The sequence below is a fragment of the Fusarium vanettenii genome (assembly GCF_000151355.1).
Source record: "Fusarium vanettenii 77-13-4 chromosome 17 genomic scaffold NECHAsca_75_chr17_2_0, whole genome shotgun sequence".
NCBI classification, from domain to species: domain Eukaryota; kingdom Fungi; phylum Ascomycota; class Sordariomycetes; order Hypocreales; family Nectriaceae; genus Fusarium; species Fusarium vanettenii.
The window spans coordinates 66239-85380 of NW_003315814.1; the positions used below are offsets into that span (position 1 = coordinate 66239).

At 45.5% G+C, this 19142-nt stretch overlaps 7 protein-coding genes across 7 annotated transcripts; 2 read left to right on the top strand and 5 right to left on the bottom strand.

The window, feature by feature from the left end:
- Positions 1-3272: 3272 nt before the first annotated feature.
- NECHADRAFT_88840 (uncharacterized protein) lies at positions 3273-4256 on the bottom strand (the record flags this gene model as incomplete). The annotated part of the gene is made up of 1 exon (XM_003040214.1): positions 3273-4256. The coding sequence occupies one exon, from the start codon at positions 4254-4256 to the stop codon at positions 3273-3275; it is 984 nt and encodes a 327-aa protein (XP_003040260.1).
- Positions 4257-5174: 918 nt separating this feature from the next.
- NECHADRAFT_88841 (uncharacterized protein) lies at positions 5175-6371 on the top strand (the record flags this gene model as incomplete). The annotated part of the gene is made up of 3 exons (XM_003040210.1): positions 5175-5550; positions 5586-5825; positions 5872-6371. 3 exons carry the CDS (start codon positions 5175-5177, stop codon positions 6369-6371), a joined length of 1116 nt encoding a protein of 371 aa, XP_003040256.1.
- Positions 6372-6517: 146 nt separating this feature from the next.
- On the bottom strand, positions 6518-8038 carry NECHADRAFT_88842 (uncharacterized protein; the record flags this gene model as incomplete). Its single annotated transcript, XM_003040215.1, has 1 exon — positions 6518-8038. The coding sequence occupies one exon, from the start codon at positions 8036-8038 to the stop codon at positions 6518-6520; it is 1521 nt and encodes a 506-aa protein (XP_003040261.1).
- A 677-nt stretch (positions 8039-8715) lies between these two features.
- NECHADRAFT_88843 (uncharacterized protein) lies at positions 8716-9348 on the top strand (the record flags this gene model as incomplete). Its single annotated transcript, XM_003040211.1, has 2 exons — positions 8716-8758; positions 8870-9348. 2 exons carry the CDS (start codon positions 8716-8718, stop codon positions 9346-9348), a joined length of 522 nt encoding a protein of 173 aa, XP_003040257.1.
- Positions 9349-9668: 320 nt separating this feature from the next.
- NECHADRAFT_88844 (uncharacterized protein) lies at positions 9669-10544 on the bottom strand (the record flags this gene model as incomplete). The annotated part of the gene is made up of 3 exons (XM_003040216.1): positions 9669-9985; positions 10041-10467; positions 10524-10544. 3 exons carry the CDS (start codon positions 10542-10544, stop codon positions 9669-9671), a joined length of 765 nt encoding a protein of 254 aa, XP_003040262.1.
- A 230-nt stretch (positions 10545-10774) lies between these two features.
- NECHADRAFT_88845 (uncharacterized protein) lies at positions 10775-11846 on the bottom strand (the record flags this gene model as incomplete). The annotated part of the gene is made up of 3 exons (XM_003040217.1): positions 10775-11488; positions 11533-11699; positions 11786-11846. The coding sequence occupies 3 exons, from the start codon at positions 11844-11846 to the stop codon at positions 10775-10777; spliced, it is 942 nt and encodes a 313-aa protein (XP_003040263.1).
- A 1110-nt stretch (positions 11847-12956) lies between these two features.
- NECHADRAFT_88846 (uncharacterized protein) lies at positions 12957-13718 on the bottom strand (the record flags this gene model as incomplete). Its single annotated transcript, XM_003040218.1, has 2 exons — positions 12957-13619; positions 13686-13718. The coding sequence occupies 2 exons, from the start codon at positions 13716-13718 to the stop codon at positions 12957-12959; spliced, it is 696 nt and encodes a 231-aa protein (XP_003040264.1).
- Positions 13719-19142: the final 5424 nt, after the last annotated feature.

Sequence of the window (19142 nt, forward strand, 5' to 3'; positions counted from 1 at the left end):
CACGTGAGTATGATGTTGAGATGGATCAAGGTCTACGATGACACGCACCAATGCTTCCTCCGAACACTTCTTGTCTCCTCATAAGTGTTATTGAGGTAGGCAGTGACGACTTCCGAGTTGTTCGACTCTTGTGTGACATCAAGCCATGAAAGAGGTGCATCTGCCAATCCATTGATGACTTTGGCAGGCATGGGGATTCGAGTAAGCTCAATGCGCAGGGCTGGGTGCCACAGCAACATGTTCCTTCACGGAAAACTGTTAACACATTCCTGACATACTGGGGGTGTGGAAAAGGTGCAAGGTGCGAGACCTTGACGCGAATGACAAACTTTGGCTCCATCACGAGGGGCCAGACCGACTATCAGTACGTAACGCATCTGTTTTAAACCGCCTTCGAGGTGTTGAGATATACCAAACGCGACTCACTTGGCGTTGGTGGACACAAAGGTTGTCGTCATCCATTGGGATGTTCCCAGTCTTAGGGTAATGAGATCCCGCACAGGCGCCAGAAGCTCAGGAGATGCTGCAGTATCTTCTTCATCTTGCTGAGTAGACTTTGAGCCACTGGACTCTCTAACCTTTAACTCAGGCCAGGTGGCATCAGTCTGCCAGCCCACACCATGTCCAGGGGCGTTAGTGTATTGAGTCTTACCCCCATATACCACCTATGGCTAGGAGGGAAATGGTCCACCCGAGACGGGGAAAATGAGCTACATTCCCTTTCGCGGCCATTGATATGGCAGACAGCGATGCATGAAACTTCCAAAATGCCGTACCCGGCTCTGTCGCTGAAGCTCTGGATCAACAATGGGTCCAGCCCCTTGCCGCAACAAGTTTATCTCCAGGTTGGGTCAGGGACATGTTCGAGGACGGCTCATCGAGGCCCTAAAAGAGCTAGGTCTTTTTCCCCCTCACATAATCTTCGGTAGAATGTGGCGAGCTTAAAGTCGCCAAGCAAGGACGCATTCTGGTCAAGATGATAATGTCAGAGGGACAAGCTGATCCCAAAGGGAGCCCAGTGGGGATGATGTGCAAGAGACTGGGCGTGGGGACCTTGAAGCGACAATATGTTGCTTCAATAACTGTGAGGGGTACAGAATGATACACATGAGGCAATGGGTAGATGTAAGTCGATATCAATTTAGAGAGCACTCTCTGGCGTCTTACAATCTGCCTCAAGCTCCGACTAGGACCTGGGACCTGGACCCGGAATTCTGGTCTCATCGTTCATCTAGGAGACTGTCTCCTCGGATCCTTCAATCCAAAGTCAAGGCTGCAGTCTGCTGTGGTTGTCAGTGCTTGCCCTCCTTCTGCGTCGCTGTATCCTTCGAACCATTCCGCTTGCCCTTCCCCATTCTTAATCTTGGGGTAATGATGCTGAAAACGCTACAGTCCGAAGCTCTTACCCTCAGGGCAGCATTGCCACAGGTACATGAATGGAAGAAGCCCTAGTGATGCGTCACTCCATCTAAACAAAGAGTTAAGTTGACCGCATGACACAGAGCCTACGTGACGCGAGCGATAACACGATGGATAGAAGCTCAATCGCCCGTATAAGAACCAGTGGACATCACTTATAGTGTATAAAAAGGGCCCCGAGGTGAGATAGCAGCATCATCAGTAACTTGGGACTGAGTTACAACTATCTTCATTACCCATCCCTCACATGCTCACCACAATCATATCCCGGACAACCCCATCCATTCTCCCAACGACAAAGAGTAGGGAGTTTTCTTTTTTATTATTGTCTTCGATTGAGAAAAAACCAAAGACCTTTCCAAACCTTCCCGGTGATGACATCTCTGACTTACAAGGGCTCGTGGTAGAACCAGGTGCGCCAAAGCCAGATCCTAGGGTTGGCCAAAAGGTCCACCGGCTGACGATTTCCATTAGCCCACAACGGTAGAGGACCAGTCCATCGTTCACGCAAGGCAGAGAAAAAAATGTATGTGAGAGGAAACTCGTATCAAGGACAAGCACAATATACACAGACCTGGGCACATTCCTCGCGGGTCGGGCTCGAGCTGGCCAGTCACGCCCTGGAGAAGGATAGGGAGAAGAGCTGCCAAGTTCGCATTACAGTCAACCTAGTGTTGAGGATACCAGGACATTTAGCTCTTGGAGCGGTGTTGGATGCACTATTCCTGTGTTGGTGGTCATTAACATGACTGAGATGCCCTTTCAGCGAATGGGGCATCCTATGGTTTTAGATTCTATCTCTTGCAGTAGGTTAGATTTTCTAACCAACTTTCTCTTCAATCAAGTACTCGGGTCAGTTCATGACTCTCACTGGGCATCCGTACCTCAGCTGTTCTATTTGATCGGCCAGGACCGAATTGCATACAGGAAACGAAAAGTGTGAAAGGGTCTGCGTTTTTCGAAGCTTTCGGTCCACCACATTTGATGGCTAATAATTTAGGGTTTTTAGGCTGTTAGTGCGGCAATCCCCGAAGCAATGACTTCATAACATTGGCTGCTGTTATTCTTTGGTGGTGATAGAAGGACGCCTGGGCCAGGAACTGGACGATTGATGACATTCCAGCAGGGCGGTGTTGTTGTGAGGAATCAATATAAAGCGATGGTCTGTGACCTTTGAGGGAATCTCGTAGTTATAAGTTTCTTTCCAGTCTTATGTCTCCTGCTTTGAATACACCAGGTACGTACTTAGAGGGATTGGTAGGTCCGCAAAAGTTGATGGGCCTGTTTCTTTGAGAACTGGACGGTGATGGACAGGCTCGCGTTATGAGCGCCAGGCTTGAGAGCTTATTCTTATACTCTGATATTGTTATCAATATTTTTGAGCCTCCTGTTTATATTCAAATGCTTCAGCAAGTCAAGACGCTTCTTTGTTGCCGGTGACGAAGCCCCTCCTTTCTTGGCAAGGAAGCTTCCCGGTTGCTGGGGCTGGTAAGGAAGCTTCCTGTCTGCTGTGAATGGTAAGGAAGCTTCCTGTCTGCTGCGAATGGTATGGAAGCTTCTTGGTTACTTAGTGAACAAGAGGTCAACGGTGCCAATGTTACGAACGATCGACAACCGGCACCCAGCAGAATCAAACAGCCTGTTGAGTGGATAGCGGCTGTAGACTATATCGTAACACAGGAACCCAAGAGATGAGAGTCGTCTTGAGGGCACGAGTCGACAGAAACCGTTCAATTCCTTTATCCTCCACATCTACCATACACCATTGCCTCCCGTGATGGGACTCTGCCAACGACTGTCGCCCATGCCACCCTCCTCTAGATCTATCTTACCATTCCCAGGACTTGTTGCAGCTAGTCCTTCTTTCTTCTCTCAAGAACATGCTGACACATTCTCTCCATCTCATTCTTCAGCTCCCGCCGACTGCTATCATCCACTTCCCCAGCTTTCATGACTCTTTCCAGGTTTGCACTCTTGTTCTTTAGCAATGTGAAGTGTCCGTCCAGCTCTTGAATCTTATCTTTGACCATCCCGGACTCTTCCTGGAGCCCGTTGCGCGCCGCGGCAATGATCTTGATGGTCATCACGAGGTTCGACCGGATTCCGGAGACTCGCGAAGCAATGCCCCTGGGAGCTATGTTCTTGATGGCATCGAGGTCGTGCACTGGGTCGCCCAAGAGAGTGCTGATGTCTTCCATATCCTCCAAGGCTGATCCGAGGCAGATGATGGTCGCATTGAGCTTCTGCTGCTGGGAAGGTATCGATTCAGTCATGCTGGAGGCTATTTCCAGAATCTCCCTGGGGTGCCATCTCTTTGCGCTAGCCTTTGCGCTAGAGAACGAGATCCAGCTAACCCATGACCAGGTTACCTCGGAGCCAGTGTCCCGTTTGTCCTCGTAGTCGGCCAAGGTCTCATTGTGGTCAAAGACTTGGTACATAAAATGCAGATCATCGTTTCTGAAGTTGCACTGTTCGTATCCTTTCATCATCTTGGCAAATCTGCTTTGACTCAAATGTATTTCGGCCGCGATTCGATCCAAGTCGGCAGAGAGATTGGCAGGAAGTGTTAGGGTACTCGCATGGGCTTGGCGTAAGATGTACGACTGAGAGGAAAGAGACTCAAGGACGCCGCCATGTCTCGGAGGGTCGAAGATGAGTGGTCGGCTGTTGGGACGGACGTGAAAATCTTGGCTCTGAGGGTCGCTCTGACTGCCAGAGAACCAGTAAACAAGAGAATGAATTGGAGCCATGGAAATGCCTGTAACGGCATAGAAGTCTGTAACGGCATAGAAGCCCCGGCTGAAGAAGCCGACAACTACAAGCCCCGTGACCAGCATCGTGAGAAAAGTGATAATGACCGGGTTTGCGCTGATCCATCCAAAACAGCGGAGAATGTTCCATAAACAGGAGAGAATGTTCCATATGACGCCGATGAGGATCTTGACTACCAGGCGAGGGGGACCAGACAAGGCCATCCACAAGTCAGCGAGTTGCGTCTGCGACAGGATGGGCTCTCAGGTCTCGGGCTTGTTGGTCTTGGAGGGCTTAGGCTCTGGTTGCTCTGAGTGCGGGCTTTTGGTATCGTAGGATGCTTTCCCGCGGTTGATTTCATCCTTGAGCCCAGCCATGCTTGGCTGCGGCCTTGGGTGAGCTTGGGAGTCATGATCATCTGGCTCTGGGCGAGTCTGGCGGCGAGGGCCAGGTCGATCCCACTGGGCTCGATTGGAGAACCTGGACCGAGACGAGCCTTTGGAGCTTGATCCAGCAGTGTCAGCCATGTTTGATATGTATTCTCAGAAACAAAACAGTTCGAGTGGAGTAGGATGGGCTGATGTGAAGTTGATGGAGCGAGAACTCTCCGTAAGAGCGAAGGTTAAAGAGATGAGAGGGTGGCTGTTTGGAGATGACCTGGGGGCCTCCAGCCTCCCCGTCTGAGCTCGGAGATGATAGCTCGCCAAGCGCTGACAAAGATGCATATCACCATGTACCTGGCCTAGACTTCAGCCATGCGGTTTTAGGCCCATTACAGATGGGCTCCAGGTGGCAGCATATCCGAGCCCCCTGCACTCTTGGCCCAGCCACATATGAAGTCACATGGATGGTTTCAACCTGAGGTAGAGGGCCAGCCGTTCTTTGTTCTCCACTCACCCCCCTGATCAACTCATTTCCTCCCCATATCTGGATCTCACCGAGAACATATGAGATTCACCTCACTAGAGCTTTTTGCACTCTTTGAATCCGCGCTCTACGTCAACATGGCTGTGCAAGGTCCTATCCCCACCTCAGAGTCTCTTCAGCTTGGTCACAACAAGGTCAATGAATTCTGGATGCGCAGATGTCGGCAAATCCAGCGTTATGCAACCCACTGTGATGCTTCCGGAGAACCAAGACCAAAACGTCTCACCGATAACCACATTCGTCTTGCCAAAAGAGTTTCGTCCCTTGACCAGACAGGCGAAGGTGAAGAGCAGTGGCCGGAAGGTTGGCCCACGGCAACAAACAGCTGGATATCGTTCTTCACGGCTTTCAAAAAAGCTAGCGCCGAGTGGACAAGTGCCCTTCCTGGAACTTCTGGGGGACCAGAGCCCGACAATTCCCAGCAACATAATCAACTGCAGGAGGCGGATACAGGTAGGTATATTCTGGTGATCTCTGGAGAAGCGTAGGTGCTGACTTGGCAGACCTTGAGTGCCAGGTTCCTCCTGAGGCCGAAGCTAGTCCCGAGGCTGCTGTTGACCCCGAGCATCCTGAATCTTTATTAGACTTTTCTCAAGACCCGGGACTGTCTCCTGACGCGGAGCGGCCAGTCCGGGTCGAGCCCAAGACGGTGGGCAAGGCTCAGTGCCCTAGCAAGTTCCAACACAATGATGCCGAGTATCCAAAGCCCAACTCTATGCCTGAAGAAGGTGAGTTCTGTCCCATCCTCACCAGCTCAGCCACTGACTGAACCAGGCCTGGGGCACAAGGAGTCGCCTACAACCAAATCAACCAAGCCTATTGGCCCTAGTATCTCGGCTGGACCCTCTGTCACTGCCGGTGAAAAGAAAGGAACGCAGCCATCACCACGAAACCTTTCACGTCGACCCAAGCCAGAAACCGTCGAGGCACTGGCTCTCCCTTCTACCTCCTTGGCCGACCTCAAGGAACGAGCCCCCAGGGTCCTCTCTTTGGCAGAATCTCCGCACCCAGGCTCTTCTCTAAGCCAAGGCCGTCGTTACTACTTTGACATGCAAAGAGAGAGGGATGGAGCAACCACTCAAGCGGATATCCCGGCACCATTCTCCTTGCCAAACATTCGTTACCGGGCGAGATCAGCTCAGCCTGAGCCAAGCATTGCCAGCATTGCTTCGACTCAGGCTCAGCCTATGCCACTCAAGTTTACACAGGCCATGACTTCAGTACAGAAGCGTAGAAGGGAGGCGAAGGCAGCAGGACGGTCACGTTTCATGTGATGGGTACTGGATGGACACTGGAGAGTGGGAGGATACATGGAGACTGCAGCTCGTCAAGTTGCGGGTAGGGGCTCAGTAAGGTGGTAATATTTGTGTTGGCTTTCTTTACTCGCATCTGTCTCTATCGAATACCGTTTCCATCATCCTTATGGATACCTCTCTGACTTGTTCAACTGCATTGATCGCTGATTGAGATCGGATAACTGGTGAGGGTAGAGCGAAACCCAATCCCTCATCTCCTTCCCGGCTATGTTGAATGCGTCCCGCAGTGCCTTGTACTGGCGCTCGATGGGTGGAAGACGGATGGGATGTCGGGGCAGGAGCTTCCTTAGGTTGGCTACCATGGCCCCCCAAGTCGATAATGCTCGAGAAGTGGCCCAGTCCCTCGTATCTAGTTCCATCCATGCCCACGTCGCCTGCCAGTGGTCTCCTTGTAGAACTGTGTCGTTTCTGACAAGCGACAGTTGCCGGATATGCCCTTCGTAGGGCATCTCGTAGCCACCATTGTGTTTATTCCCGCCCCTCAAGAAGCCGCCCAGGCTGAGACGGAGGGCATCGACCTGGCTGATTGACTGTCGTAGGCTGCCAGCTTGGTCACTGGCCAGTCGAGACGCATCTTCTGCTTCCAGAAGGAGTGGCGGCAGGCTATCAAACCAACCTGTCAAGCACATCTGTTTCTTGTTCTTGCGGTCGATAATAAGAGGCTTGAGGCGGGTCACGAGAGTGGTAATATGTGAGTTGAGCAATAGGGCCAAATCGCTGAAGTCGGATAGCTGAGACGCAAGCATCTCGAGGGAATACAGCTTAAGCTGGCTTCTTCGTATCGTCACCTCTTCGGTCTCAAAAGCCCTGTGGTTCTTCCTCCGGTATTGGCCACTCTTGGGGAGAGATGGATCAAGGACGCTAACTTTCTCGACCCATTCGGCGTAGCCAAGGGCGTTAAGTTCGGAAAGGTACTTGAATAGAACCAAGTCATCGTCTGAGCTCGTCTTGTTTCTGCTGCTCAGCTGGCGATGGAGCTTGGCCAGATGGGTTGCAATAGAGTAGATGGTCTCCACACTATCTTTGTGTGCCTGCTCAAGCCTGTGCATGATCTCCCGCGACATGACTCGCAGAGTCCTGGCCTCATCCAAGGTCGCCTCGCAGAAGCGTCCAAGCTCATCCATGCCCACTTCGTCCAGGGGATACAGCTTCCCAGGCGCGTCCTTGGGCGCGTCCGCCCATATTTCGTGGTCGTAGAGACCGCCAGCATCTGGCCAGTAGCGTTTGCGCTCTCGGATCCATTTCAAGGGGTAGTGGCAGAGATCTTGGATACCGTATTCGTAGACATACTTAAGCTCTGGGATGTACGAAGTGGGATGGCCGTAGGAAGTTGGAGGCGGGATGAAGCTACGAAGAGTCGAGGGGAGCTGAGCAATCGGCCGGTGGATGGGGAGAGGGACAGCCGAGGGCTGAGCCATGTAGCGGAGAAGGATGGCGATGAAGACGGAAACCAGAAGACAAAAAGTGATGAACTCAAGCGCGTTGACCAAGGCCAGGAATGGCCGAGGGCGTGGAGAGACCAGGGGTGCATCAGGTTCCGTGGTAGTTGGCCGTCGATAACGATACTGAGGCCAGCTATCGCGCCGGCGCCGAGGCCCAGCGGATGGTCCAGCCTTGGAGGTCATGGTGAGAGAGAATTATCAGTAAGTTCCAGGCGCTTTGGATATAGAGCTGTTGTAGCGGATAAGTTGAGATAGGAAAAAGGCGAGAATCACAGGACAAATAGGACACGTTTCGCAGATAGATGGAACAAAGAAGCGGTTTGCCCTGTTGACGCTCCTATCACCACACACACCTGGGCACACTACGGTGACTCCTCCAGTGCACGATGGATCAACATGAATTTTGTCTTGGCTCGCGTTTCATTGGGTGCCAATACCAAGAGGCTTGACGCAAGAGTTGCAATAGTTGGATGGGAAACCTATTGTTCACCACATCGGGCTGGCTTACGACGGGGGAAAAAACCAATCAAAGCCCTCTTCCTATTGTCATTGCTTATTCTCAAGCCTCATTGGGCGCTAACACCAAGAGGCTTGCCGCAGGCGTTGCAACGGTTGCGTGTGATTGGTCCAACTGGAACGTATTGTTCACCTCGTTGGGCCGCATCAGATGAGCGGAAGCTGACGGTGAGAGTGAAGACGGGCAGGGTACCTTGTTTCATGTCTCAGCTAGGTTCCTGCCATCCAGGCTCATCCGCCCTTCGTACATCCGCCCTTCGTATAAGTCGGTCAACTATCATGCTTGTCTCGTCCATCTCTACAATTTCCATCGTCTTTAGCAAGTCATCTCAACTCACAACAGAATGCCACCCCTCTTCTTCTTCGGTGCGTTGGCCGGAATCCTAGGTACTAGTGGTGGATTGTGGTGGTATGGAAGCAGTGCAACCCCCATAGCACCCCCGGTGTTTCTCAGTTCGTAACCTCTGGTCCTGCTCCCACGTCTGCTAACAACTCCAGGCACCATCTGTCCTCTCCAGCTGGAGATATACAACATCAGCCAGCGTCATCTCACCTTGTACCAGTTCTTGGGCATAAAGCCGAACGCAACGGAGGAGGAGCTCCTCATGACCTACCAGGCATACGCCCAAAAGCTCGACGCTGAGATCGGTACGTGCCTGGATAAGCTGGTGGACGACGACGGCCAACGCAAGGGCGACCAAGTGCCCAAGGCGTGCATCAGTGATGCCTACGCCAAGGCCGAGAAGAAGTCACAGCTGGTTGCCGACACGACTATCTTTCTTCTCGATGAAAATAACAAGAGCCAGTACAACATTTACTTTATGCCCTTGGTGTACCAGATACACATAGCTGAGGACAGTATTGATGAGAAATCGGACCTGGGCAAGTGGATGAAGGCAGCCGCGAACGTGGGAAAGCTGCAAGGCAGTGTCGATGATGTTTTCAAGAAGGTGTGCAAGGGGTTCATGGACGAGTGATGTGATGGTCGGATACTCTGGTCTTGCCCTTACCATGACGAATAAGGGCCTAAGGGTGATCAAGTGTTGAAGTGCAGTACCAGGCCGGTTGTGTGCGTGTGTGTGTGCGTGTGTGTGTGTGGTTGTTGTTGTCATCATAGGGATCAATGAAAGAGTTTACTACAGGGCTAAGCTCAATTCAAGTTTAGTCACCTTTTAAGGCGATTGAATTATAAACTGTCAAAATTGAATTAATGAGGCCATTCGGCAGTCTGAACTAAACTAATTGAGTTGACTTAATGGCGGTTGGGGGTCCCATGGTACATCCAGCCAGCAACATATCACAGCTTCAGCAACTGTTCAATCATGTCCAGCGACTCTTCTACCTCCATGTCCAAATCGCTCAGTCTCGAGTTGAAAATCGCATCGTACCGACCTGTCAGTGTCCTCCGGAGCGCAGGCTGTCGTTGGGGAGCGACCGTTGAAGCCGCAGTCGAACCTGTTGTTGGCGGAGCAGGCACATCGTCTTGGACAGGAACATGTCGGACTGCAGTGGACTGTGGCTGGGCTCGCCCCGTGTACATGGCATTGCCCGTCTTTGCCAGTGATGGAGATGCGAAGCGGGATGCTGCAAGGCCCAATGGAGCTGGCTTTCGGGCTGGTCAAGTCAGTGCATGGTCCAAGATGGCGACCAAAGCCAAAAATATACTCACCCAACTGTTGGACATCCCTGGAGGGAATCTTTGCTGTGGTAGCCAACCACTCAGCAACACGGTTGCTCGCCAAGTCGTCACATATTTTCCATCCTTGATCTGTCTTGACAAGGCCCCCCTTCTCAACAATGCGTCTGCGCTCCCTCATCATCAGAGCCCTCATCCTAGGCATGAAGACATCCCGAAACAGCTTCGTCTTGGAAGCCAGCCCGAGACGAGTGCTGAGCCAACCCTCAACGTGCGAAGGAAGCGGCTCTGAAAGGTTGGCAAGGGGAGCCAGTCCTTGGCCGCGAGCGAAAGACATGACAAGCATCGAGACGGTGGCGACGCGGCACGGCTCGCACCAGCGAATATCATCGGGATTGGTGTCGTCGATCTGAAATGGGGGTTTGAGGTAGAATGCCGCTGTTGGCTGGCCGCATATTGCCTGGACGAGTGATTAGAGAGGCACAGAGTTGAGTTGGTTGTGAAGGGGAAACTCACTTCTTCAGTCTTGTCGCACATTTTGCCATCGAGTTGAAGTGTTTGAGTGTGATGGATGGATTACCAGGTCAGCTTGGGTTCAGTCAAGTGCCTTGATAAGTTGCGTAGGTATGATCACGTAATCTCAGAAAAGATGACGGGGAGCGAGCTCAGAGAAAAACAAAATGTCGTCTGATTTGGTATGACCTTGTATGCAGTTACATATCAAGGTCAGCGGGAGCGACAGTGTCTATTTACAACAAGAAACCAGATCAGAAGTTTTGACCACCTGCCTCTTTATACCTCTCAACCAGCTCATCCTGCTTCCTGGTCAACTTCTCACCCTCCGCCTCCAGGGCCTTACGCGCAGCCTCATCAAGATCTGTGTCTAGCCTCTCATTAATCTCCAATATCCTCTTATTGGCCGCCGTCCACTGTTGCACCGAAGAGTTCTTGATCAGCCAAAGGTTCAAGTTGGGTGGAGCAACGCGGCCGCGCCTCTCGACAGCTTGCTTCTTCGCCTCGACCTGAGCCCGCTGAGGAATGTTCAGATCGCTCAGCGTCGTAGGGGCTTGGGAATCAATGTCAGAGATCTCACCCTGATACTCTCTCATCTGGCTCTTCAGCCATCGATACGCCTTCTCAGGGTCCTGCTCCCACTCGGCCAAGACGGCCTCCCCCAGGGATCCTGCCGAGAACTTGACGCTCGCCTCGGCGATGCCGACCATTATGCCGAGCCACGTCTCCATGAATACCTTCAGGCCGCTATGGTGCATGTTGCCCATCTCCCATAGGCAGCAGAGAAACCTGTCGATGGCTTTAGTGAGGGGTGCTCGGCCGTCGCCGATATTCAGGAGGGCCTCGTCGTAGTGGCTGGAGGCGACAGCCCAAAGAATGAAACCTTTGCACGAAGAGTGAAAGATGACCTTGATCGACGAATTTTCGGGGTGATCGAGGTAGTCACTCGTAGGGACACCACAGATGCGCTGGCCAGTCAGTCAAGGTTGGTTATGACATCTGAAAGGAGTACTTGCATGAGACGTGTTCGATGGACACATGCTTGCCGTTTATCAGGAGGGCCTGGGGAAGGCACCTTGAGTACAGGTGGCTCAGTGGCGAGAGGTGGACTTGCGAGTAGAGTATGAGAGGGAAAGCGGTGGAGTTGTCGGTGATAGGAGCCAGGATCTGGCCACGAGGCTTTTTACAAAAAGGAAAAAAGGTCAAATGACGTTTGTAAGCTTCATAATGGGTCATGAGGCGATATCTGGCGCGGCCAGGCTGACCCGTGAGATATATCAACGCTATGGCCCATTGGTGTGCCAGCTGAGAAGACGCCTGTAGCATCGTCGTCACTTGATTGGGTGGCCCAATTGCCTGAGGAATAGCTCAGGGGTTGATGGTTTATTATTGCTTTTCTTTCTTTTTTTCTTTTTTTTTCTTTTTTTACTCTGCCGCATTCAGGGGTCCGAAACTCTCTTCCGGACTCTGGGGCGCCACAAAACGCCAGTGTCTCTGTGCCTGGCCTCGTTTCTGGCTTGAGTGACACCTAGGTGCCCTGTCCGCTGGCTCTCACTCCTACCATGCCCAATGCACGGAACCACGCAATCCTACTATGAAAGCCTAGGCATGCTCAAGAGCATTCTATGGCATCACAAACAACAACACACCTCATTCGAGTCTACCCCCTCTTCGCCAGCCTTCGATACCCAATCTCGGTTGACCGGTCAGCGGGCTGCAGCCATGTCGAGCCCCCCTGCTACGTTGTTCCAATCACCGACAGTGACCTTTCGACAATAGCAATGACAATAGAAAAAGATTCATGCCAAGAGCAAAGGCCCTGCAGGGGGCTCCCGACCAACTGCAGTTGGGCTGTGTCAAGGAGACGGGCACCACCAATTCTTGCCCGCATTGACAATCCAAGCTTCAGAAGTGAGATAGCTGATGATCTCCGCCACAAGGCTCCAGCTGGCGAGACCTCTCAGCAGTGAAAGATGCTTCTGAAGGAGTTTCGAGCCGGCGAATCTAATGCCGGTCGTGGTTAGACCCTAATAGTCCTTGACTCAACGTCTTCAGTAGGTCTGGCGTGTCCACGGGGCCCAGCCACCTGCCGGGTCCCAGCGCTCGAGGTGGTGTAATTTGAAGACAAGTATTCTTCAAAGAGTGACTATTGTCTCACAGTAATAACAGTATCGAGCAATATTTTCCATCACCAAAGAATTAATCCGAACCCGCCGCATCCCCAACTAAATCCTACGTCTCCATGAACGCCTTCTTTTTCTCCACCAACTCTCTTACTGCTTGACAATAGGCGTTCAAAGACACTCGTGCCCGTCCTCCCGCCTCATCTCGTTGTCGTTGGAGCCTTTCAATCTCTCTCTGGTCTCCTGCTTGTCGAGCTCTGTTCAATTCAGCCGTCGCGACTAAAAGATCAACTTGGGCGCGTTCCTTGAGCTCCTAATACTCGATTGCGTGCGTTTCTGATTCTTGGACAGCGTCGTGTTGCTTCAAAAGTTTATTGAACAATGCCTCCAAAGCATCCAAATCCAAAGAGGCAGGGGGTTGCTCGGCACGAGGAGGACCGTTTGGGTTGGTTTGTAAGTCCGCTGTAACGCTTGTAATCTCAATGGCACTCGAAGTATCTATCACGACCGTCGGTGCAACAGTAGATGAACCGGACGGACCCGTAATAAGTCTTCCCGCCTCAGTGATAGCTTGTCTGGCCTGGGCACGCTCCGCATTGGCTGCCTTCCACCATCTGTATGCTGACTCGGCATTGAGGGTCCAGACTGTCTCTGCCATGGGAAGAAGACCAATCGCACCACCATCTTGCAGCTGGATGTTTGATGCGAGCTCCTTGGCCAGATGAAGTATAATTTTGCCCCAGCTACGTCGAAGCGGTTTGAGGCCTGGGAAGTTGAACCCAGGCCTCTCCCAGAGAGCTTGCTCGTAGTGAGGCAGAAATGAGCCATCTTGAAAGCCCTTTAAGCTCAGTCTGACATCTTCAGGTCTTGCCACGCCATTAGGAGCCACAAGACAGAAGAGCTCGAGGATGAGGCGGCCCTTACAGCCATGGCACACGAAGAGGCCCCTTCGTCTCGCATCTTGGTACTCGGCGATCTGTACGTTGCAAAGATGCTAAAGAACTGAGCCTATAGATATGATGACTGACAAGATAGAACATACCGTGTTTGAGTGGTGCCCGGGAGGGACAGCCATTCTGAGTTGGCAACTTGCCTTGAAGCGTCGAGACGTGAGGTTGAAGGCCAAGTAAGTGGAGGGGTAATGATGAGGAAGCTTCGAATGATTGGCAAGATGGCAGTAAGGAGAGAGGAGGGGTTTATATACGGTGAGTGGGAACCGGCAGTCATGGGCATGAAAAGAGCCCCTGGGTGGTAAGAGATCAAATCGGAGTCGGTGAATTGCCGTCTGACGGCACTGGGAGTGACAGGGGCCATGCCGATTCCCCTTTCTTTTTTGTCATGAGCAGGTAGTTGAGGCTGGGACTGACTCGTCCCCGGCGCCATTGGCTTTTCCCCAACACCCCTTTTCATCCAGGGTAGGTGGCTGAGGAAACTCCGAAACACCACCAGTCCGACACAAGACCCCAAGTTGGCAACCTCAAAGGTATTCCAAATAGCTGAATGGCGTGCGGCATGGGCAAGTTGATTGCTTTCTGGGACTAATATAATACCCTGTTTTGTTGCTCAGACTCTCATAAACGGGGCAGGTCGGTCACACGACCACGCCGAGCGAGAAATTGTTACCCACTTGTGTGGAAACAGAAGAAGGCCATTCATGACAGTGTTCGTTTCTCTGGTCTTCATGTTGCTCCTTGTCAGAAAGTAAGAACATGAATGGGATATAGAAACCCCCCTAATGACCAGCGTTGTCGAGGAGCTGCGCATCCGCCGAGATCCTCGCCATAACTGGGAAGCTTTGTCATTCGTGGTCAGGAAGCTTCCTTTCTCTTGGTCAGGAAGCTTCCTTTCTCTTGGCTAGGAAGCTTCCTTTCTCGCATGCTCTAAGGTCTCCACTTTTCACAGAAACTCCCAGTGCCGATCTGGCAAGTAAGGAGTCCAGGCAGATCATGCAATGCAGTTCATTCACCTCTGTAGCCTCAATTTCAGCATGTATAATATCCACCAGTAGTACTTGGCCCCTGGCGTAGGAGCAACTGGGAGACATTGGATGCGATGACCGAGTGGTCAGGGGTACAGTCAGCTTGCTTACATCGTTTTATGGCCGTGCACTCCAGCGGATGCGAGACTCCAGATGCGTCTCTTGTTTGCTCCCGACACGCTGCTTCGTACAAGGACATGGGCTAGCTGCGAAGATAGAAGCTATCATATACGGGTGGATCAGGCTAACATCGTCATGGCCAGGGGTAGCCCGGTGGGAGCCAGAAGTAGCATCGACTCCGGCAGGTACCCCTAATACTCGTATGGCCCTTGCGACCTAAATATTTAGGACCGATATTAAAGGGGCAATACTACGAGGTTACGACAACCAGGTTAGTTATACATGCTATTGATTCTAGTATACGTGGTGGATCATCGACTATTCCTTCGCACGATCTAGAATCGATCAGAAACGCATCTAAGTGCGGAAATAATAGAAGGGTTCACAAATTCACACAGTAGTAATCATTCAGAACAGTAGACTATTGGTTCTAACCGGGTACTTAAGTCCGAGCAAGCAGACATGCACCAAATAAAACCGAAGGAGGTCCCTCATTGGCTCATTAGCCAAGCTGCTTATCGTTGGGCTACGCGCCGCCACGTGGCTTTATATAAAATGTCGAAAAGTATTATAAAAGGGAAACCTAGGTTAAGCTTATTATTAATATAGGTAAAATAGTATTACTAAAGTAATAAAGAAGTAATTTAAGGCCTCGGTAATATAAGAGATAGTATAAGTATTAACGCTATAGTCTAAGCTACCTTAGTTATTTTTATAATAATTTTAATAAATAAAAAGATTAAATAATTATACTTAGTAATCTAGATAGGAATATATATAAATATAAGGTAAATATTAAAAATAGTAGCGCTTTTAATTTTAAACTTATCTTATTAGCTTAAAACGCGGATAAAAATAAATTAATTTACTTATTATATTACGGAGATATTAGCTTATGTCTTTGCGAGGCTATTAAAGGATTAAATATATAATTTCTAAGTAAGTAATAATAGGCCTTACTAAATAAGTCTATAATATTATAGGTATTAAATTTTATTCTTTATTTTATCTTATTTTTTTAAGACGCTAAGTATTAATAAAGGAAAGAAGCTATAAGTTTTATATATTAATACCTTTATAATATATTAATATTAATAGAGAATAATCTAATATTAAAGGTATAAAAGGCTTTATTTAAAGAAGCTTTAGCTTTAAGAAGAGTTTTATCTTATAGGAAAACCTTAAGCTATTCTAAATTATTTATTATAAGAGATACTATATAACTATTATCTACCTCTAATTATTCCTTAATAATAATAACTAAGCATAGCCTAATATTAAAGTTATAATTATTATTATTAATTATATATTAGATGACCTAAGATACTAAGAAATCGCTTAAAGTATTAATAGAGGGGAAGCTAAAAGAAAGAAGATAAATTATATTAAAAAACGGGCTAAAAAGTCTATTATATATAGGTACTAGAGAATATAATATTAAGGAACTTAGGTTTAATTAAATAATATCCTTATAGCTATATTTATTTATATTAATATCTTATAGTCTAGGTAAGTAAAAGGTAAGAATAGATTACTTATATAAGCCTCTATTATTTATTAATCTCTTGGGAAAGAGTTATAGATATATATCGCTGTTATTTAATCCTAGGGATTTAAGATATTCCTATAGGCTATAGGAAGATATATTTCTAATAAATAGAAGTAACTAAGAGATTAAATTATCTTATAAGGTAGATAATATTTTAAATAATAATAAAATAAGATAAGAAGTAATTATATAAGCTTATTTTCTAAAAGTAATTAAATTATTATTTATTATATATTGCTTAGAAAGGTATAGTATACAAAGTAATATATTATATTATAAGACTAGGGTATAATATAAGGATTAATATAGCTAAAGAAAGGTAGGAAAATAATATAGGTTCTTAATATAGCTATATATAAGGAGCTAAAGTTAAGGTAATTAAAGGAGTAATAAGGTAATTATTAAGAAAGAACCTAAATAATTAGCTACTTATATTAGCTTAAATTAAAATAAGTAAATAATACAAAACTAAGATAAAATAAGTCTATATTATTTTTTTAGATATAATTAAAGTAATATAATTATCTAAGAATAATTTTAGCTATAATTATTATAATTATAAATATCTAGGCGATATAAAGGAATAAAGAAATAAAGGAATAAAGGAACATATAGCTAGTAATAAAATTAATTCTATCTATAAGCTTAATTATTATTACCCCGATCTATATATATTATAATAGTCTTAAGTAATATACTTTATAAGTAATCTCTTATTTCTTTTTATAATTAATTTTATATTTAAGTAGGTATTAATTTAGGTCTAGCGCGATTTAGCTATTAATAAACTATTATCCTAAGGTATAGCTATAATTCCTAGAACCTCTAAGGCTATCGCAAGTATTATAGGTCTCTAAGTAATTAAACTTTATAGATTTTCTATTATTAATATTAAGCTAGCTTACTTTAGGGTTAAATCTTTAGCTTTAGGAATAAAGAGATAGGTATAAGCTAGAGTAATAATATAGAGCTTACCCTATAGGAAGAATACTACTAATTATTTATCTTTATAAGTCTACCTAATTATATATAGAGAGACTACTATAATAATAAGCTATTATAGCTACTAAGCGGCTATATTAATTTTAATAAAGCTAGATTAAGTTTTAAAAGGGAATATCTCGCCTATAACCACTTATAAAGCTAGTCCCTAGGTTAAGGTAAATAAAAAGACTATAATAGCTATAGTAATAAGCTATGCCTTTATTATAGATTTTTTATTAGCTTCTTAATAATTACCCTTTATTATTCCCTCTTAATATATATTATTAAGTCTAATAATAATACTAATAATAGCTATAAAGAAATAAAAAATAATTAAACCTAAAGTACCTATAATAAAGACTTAATAGCGCCTAAAGTAATTAATAATTTAAAGTAATAAAGGCATAAAGTAAATATTAATAAGTACTAAAATAAAAATAATAAGAAATAAATTATTAATAATATTAATAGATTTAAGAATATAGGTTATATAATATAATATAAATATAATACTAGATTTATACTTTATTAATATATAATATAATAGAGAGTTAAGAGTTATATTACTCTTATAGTATTTATATTATAATACTAACTATTAATAAATAGATATAGCCGCTATTAATATTTTACCTATAAAATTATTTACTATAAGTCTTTATTTAGCCTTAGATTATTTTTTTATTTAATTAATAATAATAAGTCTTAAATATAATCTTAGAGAATTTACCCTATAGGTTATAATTAGTTTTATTAAGCCCGCGTAATTAGCTTAAATATCTAAGCGATTATATTATTTAGCGCTTATATATAAAATATCTAGGAGATTCTAAGAGAAGATATACCTTAACTAAGAGAATTATTAGCTAAAGGAATTAAAGATTAATAAAGATATAATATATACTATTATTATTATAGCTATTAATTATATAGATAATAATAAAGGTAATTAGGTAGTTAATAGTAATATACTACTAGAAGCTACTAATATAAGCTCTATAGGTTTTATAGGAATATTAAAGACTAAGTTAAATAATAAATTAGCTAATATAAATAAGCGGGATAAAATAATAAATAAAATTTATTAAATAAAATATAAGAATAATATAAATACTTAACTCATAGTTTCTAATATATAGATAATAACTATTATTAAGATAGCTCTAATATTAAGCTTAGTAAAAAAGTAGCTTATAATAATAATTCTATAAGTACTTAATAACTAAATACTAATTATTATTTAGATAATAATTATAGCTAAGTAAAAAATACTTCTATAGATAATTATTATTTAATAATCTATGTAATTAGCACTAAATCTATTATTAATAAAGCTAAGAAAGGCGCTATAAAAAAAGATTAAAATAATAAATATAGTATTACTATTAGTAAGACTTAATAAGTTATTACCTTATATTTAATATATAAAAGCTCTAAAATAAATAATACTATTAATATTATTAGCCTTATATCTTAATAATAGATTATTAATAATAGTAAAAATTATAAAAATAGTTTTCTTAAAAGTTATAGGCGTTTTAATATAAGAGGTATTAATAACTATAAGAAGGTTTATTATACCGCCTTAAAGACTATTTATAGTAATTTAGTTTATTTTACCGCAGGTATAGAGGAGGGATATTAAGTAGAGTAAGTTTATAAATTATATACTTAGGCGGGGGGCTAATAAGATAGAAGGGAAAGATATATAATAAGGTATATTATTAAGATATTAATAGATCTTATATTTCTATAATATTAAGGTATCTATAGTAATTAAGCCTTAGGTATAGCTTAAAAATAGGAATATAAAAGCGATATATTATTACTTTACTTTAGTTACGTAGTAATCTTAATTTATATAATAA